Source organism: Ostrinia furnacalis, unplaced genomic scaffold, assembly GCF_004193835.3.
Source record: "Ostrinia furnacalis isolate ACB-3 unplaced genomic scaffold, ASM419383v2 OfSCF0780, whole genome shotgun sequence".
Taxonomy (NCBI): Eukaryota; Metazoa; Arthropoda; class Insecta; order Lepidoptera; family Crambidae; genus Ostrinia; species Ostrinia furnacalis.
Genome location: NW_021131019.1, coordinates 1,888,408 through 1,899,986, shown reverse-complemented (window position 1 = coordinate 1,899,986; position 11,579 = coordinate 1,888,408). Strand labels below are relative to the sequence as shown.

The window sequence follows — 11,579 nt, the reverse complement described above, 5'->3', positions numbered from 1 at the left end:
GAGGGTAAAGTGTAATGCTCAAACGCGGCTATTGCCAAACTAATAAAATTCCTAACACCAATAATAATCATTACTGACAAATAACTGAAAATGTTAACATCCTTGTCGATAACAAACCATAATATTATTATGTACCAACAATATCTGAGCAACCTTAATGCATTAACTCAATCACAGATTTCTAATACCGATCGACTAGTGAATAAGTACGTATTAAATCCCTAGTTTTTCTAAGGAAAACCCAGCTAATGGAAAATCCGTGTACTGGCATATTTCCGCCTGCTACACCATAAATGTATAATACATTTCATCCGTCTGAAACGGAATCAAGTTGGTTCCAAAGTAAGAGAATTGATAAATCAAATTGGAAAACCAACTGCGTAATTTTCATTTCATGTATTTCCATTCGTTCGTTCGTTCGTTTCAGCCAAATCACCTCCACTGCTGGACAAAGGCCTTCCCCAAGGTTTTCCATAATTAAAACGGTCCTGCACTGCCCGCATCCAGGCTCTTCCCGGACCTTTACCAGATCGTCGGTCCACCTAGTAGGAGGCCTGCCCACGCATGTTTTCCATTTGCTAATTTAAAATGAGACATCCTGACTTTGAGTCTTCAATAATAAATTAATGTTAATAATATCATTCTTCTTCTGTCGTGTAGGTTGTAGAAACTAGCTCGAGAAGCAGGCGTCTGAAATAGGCAATCTAGAATACCTACCTACTTTAAAACTGTTAATCTTTATACCTAATATGTTATTTATTTACTTAAATATTTATTTAGGATTAATATACAGAACAATATCATCTGAGGTTACAATATTGTTTTTGTAAAATTTTGTAGGTCAATTGTGACCATCCAACATAAATAAAAATACTATTTAAACTCATTTCACTTTAAATAAGTGAAATTTGGGAATATGAGACGCTTATAGGGTAAGCTAGAAAATGGTGTATTTTTAAACACATTTTAAAGCAAACAAAAAATCTTTGCAACAAAAACACTGATTAAGAGATAGATTTTCATCTTTTGCAACAGCTCTCGTGGATTTCAATCAAAGTATAATAAAGACATCCCGACAATGACAAACGACTTCGCCTAAAGAAAACTATCTGTGTAGACACAGCCTATCATCAATCTGCACGAGTGAATGATTGCTGGTGTTGCATTTTATCTCTTATCTCTAGAGAATTTGAGTATGGTCTTCAAAGTTTTATGTGTTAAGTTCGTTCACCGTTGAGATGACCTTAGTGCTTAAATAAGAGAATCTTTTTAATTTGTGATGAATAGAGAAACATAAATTTCAAATTTTTAGAATGAGTCTAATTGACCTTTAAATTTAAACCGTTACTAAACGAAATTATGAAATTTTGCAGGAGAGCCAAAATAAGAAAAAAGTCAATGTTTTTTTTCAATGTTGAAACATTGTTAAACAAATAAAATAAATAAATAAAATAAATAAATACAGTCAAAGGAAATAGTATTTTAAGGCTTCTTAATGAGTTATATGATAGATATGTGCTAACGCTATGTTATGTGATTTACAAAAATAAAATATTTTATGTATAGTATTATTTATTTTGATTTATATAATTATAGTAACACTTTACCATTTACTATTTTTTCATTTTTAAATAAATTACTATTCAAATTGCAGTCCAAATAATGTTACTATATTGAAAACTATTTAAATTTCAATGATAATGGTGATATTATTATACATTTAAATTTTATATCATAGAGTAGTTATTTGTGATGATGTTACAATATTAAAAAATAACAAACATTCGAAATCAACAATATTTTATTACAAATTAAAGATATCCATACAAGCATTTAGCCTAGTTATTTATTAATCAGTCTTAAGACATTTTGTACCTTTAAATCATAGGAAGTATAACTGATAACGAATAAGAAAAAAACACACCTAGCAATTACCTACCAAAAATACATAAAAAATATATTAAACTCAAGTTACAATCTCAGCATTATTTCCCTACCCTCGAAAGGTTGTTCACATACCTACCTTAAATCACTTAATAATAAAAATAATGAACAATATTTTGTGGCCACTGCTCAGAATGGATGTAAGGTTGAGTCTCGTGATACTAAAGAGCTCCTCCTCATAGACATAACCATTAGCCAACAAGTTCGGCGAAGCAGGAAAGCTCTCTCTGCTGCCTGGATTGACTATAAGAAGGCCTATGATTCGGTGCCTCAATCATGGCGGGAGAGGATCTTAGAGTTGTATAAGGTAGATGCAATGAGATCCTTTTTACGCTCATGCTCATGCATGGGGCAGTGGACTACAGTCCTTCGGCAGCCAGGTGGTGGTGAGAGGTCTCCTGATCCATTGAACTTCATAAGGATTGAGCGAGGCATTTCCAGGGTGACAGTTTGAGTCCCTTGTGGTTCTGCCTAGCACTGAATCCTCTTCGCACTCTGTTAAAGGATTCAGGGCTTAGTTATCAGCTACGAAGAGGGGGTGAGGTCATCCGGAAATACGACATCACCTGGAGCAAATAAATGCTTTTAATCTATATTTTATTAAAGACTTAAAAAAATGTTTCACTATTGTAAATCATAAAATTTACTCATTGTTTATTGAAAAACTGTAATTAACGAAATAGGCACCCTGTGGTGATAAATATTATTAGACAAGTACCTAAAAAAATAAAGGCAAACTGTGACTATACCAATTGTTACCGTTTACCAAAGAAATTTTATAATGAATTGTGTATTTTTTTTAAACGAAAACTGTGTTTAAACATATAGTCACACTTTACTCATTAAAAAAACTAAACAACTTACCTCACCCTTTAGTGATAAATATTATTAGACAAGTACCTAAAAAAATAAAGGCAAACTGTGACTATACCAATTGTTACCGTTTACCAAAGAAATTTTATAATGAATTGTGTATTTTTTTTAAACGAAAACTGTGTTTAAACATATAGTCACACTTTACTCATTAAAAAAACTAAACAACTTACCTTTTTTTGTGACGAACGGCCGTTACTATCCAAATAATCACACTATGAATTTAAACTTTCGTCATCACTCCGCAACAAACACGTTCTTACTTGCATAGACCCGTTATTGTATTTAGCGAGCCGTTCAAAGTTTGGCTTAGTAACGTTATGCTTTAACGCTAGATGGCGTTAGAAGGCAATTTTGAAGAAGTGGTCTATTTTATCTTGTAGTTTACGTGTCCTTTAGTAAGATGGCGTTGATAACTCATTTTTGCGAAAAATTCGTTTAGTAACGGTTTAACTTTAAAGGTGCGAATGTTGTAGTTACTCTAAAAAGCGATTTCGGAATCAAAATCGTCGTGAATGTTACTTTGTCTAAGGTACTCTGCAGGTTTGCTTTCGTTGTATTTTACGTTAATAAATGCCTAAAATACCAATTAAAAGGCTTAACAAAAATTTACGAGTATTTTATAACTTGCAAAGAAGGTCTTACATTAATATTTAAAACATTCAAGAATCCTCACGAAATAAAACGAAAAAGAAAAGAATTTATCCAACGTATAGCCTGACCAGGAACATAAAAACCCTCGCCATGTTGCGGAAAACTAATGGTACTAATTTCTTTTAATGGCAACAGTAACTGAAAACTTCATTGACATGTCACCTTGCATGTCAGTCTATTGCTGTCAAAGTGTAAACAAACTTTATTTTAAATGTGCGCAATTGATTTTGTGAATTAAATTGCTAAAATCTTTTTATAGTCGTTAAAGAAAAGTGGTTCACAATGTGTTAAAGTATTTGTCGAAGAGAAATATTAAGGGTTCGGACAATATTTTCATTGAATAATGTTTCCGACAAAGGTTGTCAAATTGACTGACATGTTTATCGTATAGTACAGTCCACTATGAAAATTAGCTGTGGTTTGTTTCAAATACCTATTTTAAAGTTTTTGTCTCTTTCTAAGTGTTGAATTTTATGGAATTGGGAAATAAGTACCGAGTTTGAAGCGTTCATGAGCAGACATTGCAGTTGAATATTCAAGTTCTGAAACTGATTATTGATGAATAATAAAATAAATCCTACTAACTCGATTGATGGTTTCATTTAATTTATTTAAACCAGGTTACCCATAATAATATTTTTTCGTTAATTTATGAAAATATCAAATTAGCCCGTAATCCTGAATCCTGATACATAAAGTTAGCCTATTAATTTAACACAGGTATTAAATTGCTAAAATCTTTTTATAGTCGTTAAAGAAAAGTGGTTCACAATGTGTTAAAGTATTTGTCGAAGAGAAATATTAAGGGTTCGGACAATATTTTCATTGAATAATGTTTCCGACAAAGGTTGTCAAATTGACTGACATGTTTATCGTATAGTACAGTCCACTATGAAAATTAGCTGTGGTTTGTTTCAAATACCTATTTTAAAGTTTTTGTCTCTTTCTAAGTGTTGAATTTTATGGAATTGGGAAATAAGTACCGAGTTTGAAGCGTTCATGAGCAGACATTGCAGTTGAATATTCAAGTTCTGAAACTGATTATTGATGAATAATAAAATAAATCCTACTAACTCGATTGATGGTTTCATTTAATTTATTTAAACCAGGTTACCCATAATAATATTTTTTCGTTAATTTATGAAAATATCAAATTAGCCCGTAATCCTGAATCCTGATACATAAAGTTAGCCTATTAATTTAACACAGGTGCGACTGTACTCAGTGTTGCACTATCAAATGCTATTGACGCGCCTCTATGCCAGGGTTTTTATGTTCCTGGTCAGGCTATACTTGTTTATTTCACACGGTTAGAAAAATGTGTAATATAAGTTTCACATCTGTTAATTCCCTTTGAACTTAACAGAAACGTTATGGCGCTATCAACAGAAGACGCTGGGGAAAGTGTTTGAACTTGAGTTCAGACTTGAATAAATAAAGTGAGTCGATGTCAGTACCCTGTCTGGTACAGTGCACCTCAGAATATACGTTAGTCTTGCAAAATAACACTTATTACCAATACAATAGAAACACAGCGCTGAGTTTCGTTTGATGTCCCGTCGCGTCGTCTATACATCTGAGCTGCGATGAAAAGCTACAGAAACTTGTAATGTTAATTTTATTAATTCTAATTTTATCATTGATTAGCAAGCTGAAGTGGCAATGAGCAAGGTAAATAGTACGCAGAACTGACGGCCAGTGTACGAGAATGGTGCCTATAATAGAATGATCAGTGAATAACAACGTAGGAATAAGAACTTTTTATTGTATCGGAATCTTGAATTCATGCATCTTTTTTGAGCATTAACTTCATTTTCAATTTGTCGGTTTTTTTTCCTTTGCTGTTTTATCGTTTTCTTCGTACTTATCAGTCCCCTGGAAATAATTTTCCAAAAAGTAAATAATTCAAATCATCACATGCGGAGTTGCGGATGCTCACACATCCAGAGATTACATTTTGTTTAACATCTCAAATGTTGTTTAAAGTTATTTATGAAACTCTGGAAGCTTATGACGAGGGTCAGCGGAATACCGCGGGCAAATTATAAAGGCAACAGCTTACAACATAATTTTTGCGGTCACACGAAGGTAACTTATTTACGCTTACTTCGGTTCGTGTATCAACCCTAATTTCGAAGTCGAGTACATGTTTTAATAAACATGCAGACTGGTTCATTGACTTACATCAAGGTAGGGTAAGGTAGTGAAAATCTATTATATTATTTAATGCTGGTCACGTGGTAGACCAACGCCTACCAGATAGAAGGACAACCCATTCACGACCAATTAAGATTGACTTTGGATTCGGACTGCAATAGACCGTTCTTGATGGAAAACAATAATTTATGGGAAGCTTTGTTGATCATTGATTAACGTAACATCCAATACCTATTATTTCCGTGCATAAAACTGCACTATTTCCCATTTACAGACAACGCAAACACAAACTCGTAAATTGAAAAACCTTTAGCGCCTCCATTTGAAACACCCATATTTTTTCGTGAAATTTAGTCACGCCGGCCCTTTTTACGAGGCGGCACAACCCTTTGATCGTCCTGCGTACGTACAGCCAGTTGTTTTAAGCCTGCCCGGCGTGAAATCGGCGACAGTTCACTGGGCCAGGCACTCGGCCTAGAAAACCTAACCTAGATATATTTTAATCAATCGTAGGAAGGTTAAATGCCTGTGATAATAAAAGCTGGGCGTGTAAGATTAATCATACTTTGTAATTAATTGCTCGTTTATTAGAAAGGTTGGTAGAGCGATTTATGCAGTGTGAGTCACGTTAAAGTGTACATATGAAAATAGATGAAACTAGACCTATTTTTATCGACAAAAAAGAGGTCAAAAAATTTTTGAGATTTTTTTTTTAATTTTTTATTGAATTTTTTTTCTTCCAAGTACTTATTGTAAAGAAAACGTAATAACTTTTAAACTAAGCGGTATATCCTGATAAAATAAAAACAGTAATAATGCTAAATAACAGGCGATACTAAAAAAATACATAAAGTACACAAAAAATGCCAACAAATAATAAAAAATGATACTTTTTGAAAAAAATCTGCTTTTAAATTCATGTTTTTTTGGTAATTTGATAAATTTCTCCAAAAAATGCCCCTATAACAGGTGGTTTTTATTACTTTGTATTATTCTCTATCGTATTATCTTTGTAAAACCAAAAATCGCATGTCTCTATCCCTATCACAACATTTGCTATGATCGTTTGAACAAAGGCCTGCCACAACATTATTCTCCGCTACAGGTAGAGACAATTTTAATTTTAACTAAAATGCTTATTTTACTTCGAAATCTTTTGTTTTTATTTGAAATCTAACTTGTCTTTATCAAAATTACAAATCTAGAGCCATTTTCAGTTTCGTTGTTAACGAAGCGTTGAATGGCGCGCCCGGAGAGGCTTAGTTCAAACGATCATTGCAAACGTTGTGATAGGGATAGAGACATGCGATTTTTGGTTTTACGAAGGTAATACGATAGAGAATAATACAAAGTAATAAAAACCACCGGTTATAGAGGCATTTTTTGGAAAAAATTATCAAATAACCAAAAAAACACGAATTTAAAAGTAGATTTTTTTCAAAAAGTATCTTTTTTATTATTTGTTGGCCTTTTTTGTGTATTTTATGTATTTTTTTAGTATCGCCTGTTATTTAGCATTATTACTGTTTTTATTTTATCAGGATATACCGCTTAGTTTAAAAGTTATTACGTTTTCTTTACAATAAGTAATTGGAAGAAAAAAAATTCTATAAAAAATTAAAAAAAAATCTCAAAAATTTTTTGAGCTCTTTTTTGTCGATAAAAATAGGTCTAGATTCATCTATTTTCATATGTACACTTTAACGTGACTCACACTGTATTTTGGCTACGATTACATGTATAACATATCAGACTGTTGTGTTTTTGTTCATTATTTTGCGATATACCTATCTATGTTTTGATTTGACTCTAATATAAGCCCTTTGTTTGCTATGTAAAAGACATAACTTTTTAGCAAATTGATTTACTTCGTGACCACGAGCCGAAGCGTAAGCAAAACGTCAAGCCGTGAAACATAATATGTAATTATGTAAATAACTCATATAAAAATTGAAATTTGAAAGATAATAGGTAGGCACTGAAAATTGTAAGATTTGAACACCCACATATTGACCGAAAAAGTAAAACTACTTACCTACTATGCGAGTATATTAAAGTTTGTGACAATAAATAATGTACTACTGCTCTCGGAAACCAGTCACCCATTAATAATATACATAGATTCGCGCTTAGCTTGGAATACATAATCAACATTCTAATCTTGTGCTACGAAACGACACGAACAAGTTTAACAAGCAACACTTCGGCGAACTTCTTAACGCTACGACCGAAGTAAAGTTGGAAGCAATACATACATTATTACAATTCTGCAGATACAACATGTAACTTTGTTTCTTCTGAAGTTACCTACATGGAATAAATATGTAATAGAGTCGATACAGTATTCAATATGCAATGTGAGTATGGACAACTGTTGTACAGTCAACAACTAAACATTTATGTGTTACAGTCAACTCATAATCAGTCAAAACCCTTTTGACCGTAAAAATCAGCCAAAAGTGATGAACTGATGCAAAAGCATGTTTAATATCACTTTTGATCAATATCACTCAACAGGTAAATATCACTTTTGACTGAAAGTCAAAAGTTGTTTTCCACCGATTATGAGTTTTGACTGTAACATACACTCGACATCAAATAAATCGCACCTCCCGAGACAAGCACTTTCAAACGTGTGCATCCCCACTTCCCACCAATATTGGCACCATTTAAAAGCCTAGTTCTAAACTTCATTTCATTAAAGGAAAGATTTTTATCCCAAAAATGTGTCTTTAGAAGGATCCAGTGAATTCTTAAAAAAATAGGTAGTTACGCTTGAGCCAACTTTTATGACTTTAAAACTGTTAAGTTGGGATTAATCGCTATCCATCTGTTAAAGAGGACACGTGTGATCATTATTTGGTTTTATAACCATAAAATTTGGTCTAATTGATCCCAGAGATGAGCCCAAAGTGAGGTCTTTTTTCAAGTCACATTTAAGGTATATATTAATCATTTATTAAGAAATTAAATGTGTTTTTCTTTAAGGATATTTATTGGGCTTTCAAATAACACCAATATTGTTGGGGTACTATGATTGTGTCAGAAGAAAATCTTTAAAGTTCGCGTCGCGGAAGGTGCGGTTTATTTGATGTTGAGTGTATTAATGTACCTATATCAACTGCATAGATGCTTGTCAAACTTGATGCGATCTTCTGTGTACGTCTTGGTTCATGATAAACAGGAACTATATTGTTTATTACAAGATGATTGGTATATTGCCGCAATTTATTACTAGCAAAATCGAATGGTGAAAAAATGGAATAAGTATAAGATGATTTTAAGCCTTTCTAATTAAAGGCTCCTGTTGCGGAGAAAAANTGACTGGACTACTAACATTATTTTCACATTAAGGGCTGATTTTTCAATCGTCAGATATTTTTTAACTGAAGAATAACCTTGTCATTTTGACATATTTCCCGTACTAAAACTGTCAATGTGCCAAACTTATTCTTCAGTTAAAAGTTATCCGACGGTTGAAAAATCAGCCCTAAATGTCTGTATAAATTAAACCATACTTTTAAAAAGGAAAAATGTGAAAGTTATTATTATTCTGTGCAAACTAGTAACTTTTCAATTATATTCTGTAATTAGCCTAACATAAACGATACAGATCTTATAGCACACTGTCATTAGCCTAATTAATCAAATAAGAACTCTTGGCAACTACTAATTATCTTAATTAAAGAAGCACATAAAGTAAGTACTGAGAATTTTATACAACCGAAAAGGTATGATTTTTGCAGAAAATAAGAAATTCGTATTTATTTACGAAAGCACCTACTTACCTATATTTGGAATATCCAGGAAGCATCGCTTACCACGGTTCGAGCTCTAATCGTCTGGAAAATTGTACGATACTTGGAAATCGATTGCCTGACATTCCGCAACGAACCCGGAAAAATACCGAGCAAAAACTCCGGCTCTAATGTTTACATCCAATAAAAGTTTATCTGGCCAACCGTGTCCTGTAATCGAGCGAATGCTTGCTTCCGTTATGCCAACACATTATATCCATGAGACTTATTTTTTAAGAATCAAATCGTTCGCGAGCCCCCCGATTCAGTCTCACATAAAATTCTTCATTTCAGAATAAAGTGCTGCGAGGTATTCTTCGAGACGTTGAATTCCCCCGGATTATGCGTTCAATCGCAGAGCGTTCTATCTCTGTACGGGTCTGGTTTCACGACGGGCATATCGGTGGATCTGGGACATGACACCGCGGATATAGTCCCCGTATACGAGGGAGGGCTCATAAGCTACGCACACATGCAAACACACTATGCCAGCGTTGATATATCAAAGTTCATAAAGGACAGTTTCGACGAAAGGAATATCGGCCTTGACATTCACGCGGAAGAAGTTCTAGACGGTATCAAAAAGAACTTGTATCTTACACAGAACGTAGCGATGTCGAGGAAGAATTACCGTAGAACGTATGTTCTGCCAAGTGGGGAAGAAATTGATATAAGTCAGGAAGCTTTTATGGCAGCTGAGATGATGATACAACCTGTGCTGGTGAAAGGGTACGAGACTGAAGTGATGCCTTTGCAAGAAGCTGTGGTAACATGTGCGATGAAGTGCGACGCGGAGTTGAGGCCTGAACTGTATGACGCAGTGGTCCCTTGCGGCGGGGTGTCAATGATACCAGGCCTGAATGAAAGATTGGCTACAGAGATTGAGAACATCACTAACAAGCCGGTTACAGTATTGTCATCGCCGGAGGCTTATGCCGTCTCCTGGTTAGGAGGAGCGACATTTGCAGGAATGCCTGCTTCCAAGAAGATGTGGGTGTCGAAAAAGCAATATGAGGATTACGGGGAGAAGATTGTGAGAAACAAATTTATGTGATATTGGATAGAGGTAGGTGTTTATTAAATTAAATTATTTTTATACATGTCGTATATAAATAATTTACCTCGACATCTCTCTTTAATGATAAAGTCTAAGAGATTAATTAATTCGTTAGTTAATGTTTCCTTTGACTACAACGTTGATAATTAAGTTCCAGCTTCATCATATATTAACGTTACTAATCACTGCCGTCGCATAAATCTATCGTCTGTAATAATCCCTTTAAAGCAATCAATAATAATTAATAGTATGATGACTATTAACCAAATATGTGTTATTTGTAATATTAATTTCGTTTAAGCGTGTTTATATGCCGCTGAGTGCAAAGCATTTGCAAAGAAGATTGAGCTACTTTTGTTGAAAAATCGTAACTATTATAACTACATAAGATGTCACAGTGTTTAGATCACATAATAATGCACTATGTTTTGCAGTCGTCCTTTCAGAAATCGTATTTCATGCTGACATGGCATGCAGTAACCCTTCTTGTATTACCTGCCTACTTAGATCCTTTACTAAAAAAACTTCTGACGGTGCGTAAATATTTTCGGGATATATTTCCATTCCATTGGGAATGTCTAGGGAACGTAATAGATTGTTGGGACTGTGCAAGGAGAAACATACCAACGTTTCTAATAATCATGCCTGGCGGGACCAGACGATGCTATCGCGAAGACCTTTACGCCTCGGGAGAGTTACTTAATTCTTAGGAGAGAAAGAGAAGCAAAATATGTGTAATCCCAACTAATATTATAAATGCGAAAGTAACTCTGTCTGTCTGTCTGTCTGTCTGTCTGTCTGTCTGTCTGTCTGTCTGTCTGTCTGTTACGCTTTCCCGCTTAAACCTCGCAACCGATTTTGATGAAATTTGGCATAGAGATAGTTTGAGTCCCGGGAAAGAACATAGGATAGTTTTTATCCCGGTTTTTGAAACAGGGACGCGCGCGATAAAGTTTTTCTGTGACAGACAAAATTCCACGCGGGCGAAGCCGCGGGCGGAAAGCTAGTATTTTATATTATGTTAAGGTCATCTTTAGCGTGTCTTTAGTTTACAATCACAAGCAAAACTTCGAATTAACCGCCTAAAAACAAACGTC

At 34.0% G+C, this 11,579-nt stretch overlaps 1 protein-coding gene and 1 long non-coding RNA gene across 2 annotated transcripts; one reads left to right on the top strand and one right to left on the bottom strand.

The window, feature by feature from the left end:
* Nucleotides 1-1,783: 1,783 nt before the first annotated feature.
* On the bottom strand, nt 1,784-3,278 carry LOC114350073 (uncharacterized). The gene is made up of 2 exons (XR_003655672.1): nt 2,991-3,278; nt 1,784-2,510 (listed from the first exon to the last, which is right to left on the bottom strand). It is a non-coding gene; the product is annotated as an uncharacterized LOC114350073 (long non-coding RNA).
* A 2,353-nt stretch (nt 3,279-5,631) lies between these two features.
* LOC114350095 (actin) lies at nt 5,632-10,479 on the top strand. Its single transcript, XM_028300743.1, has 2 exons — nt 5,632-5,666; nt 9,720-10,479. Exons 1-2 carry the CDS (start codon nt 5,632-5,634, stop codon nt 10,477-10,479), a joined length of 795 nt encoding a protein of 264 aa, XP_028156544.1.
* The last annotated feature ends 1,100 nt before the right edge of the window (nt 10,480-11,579 follow it).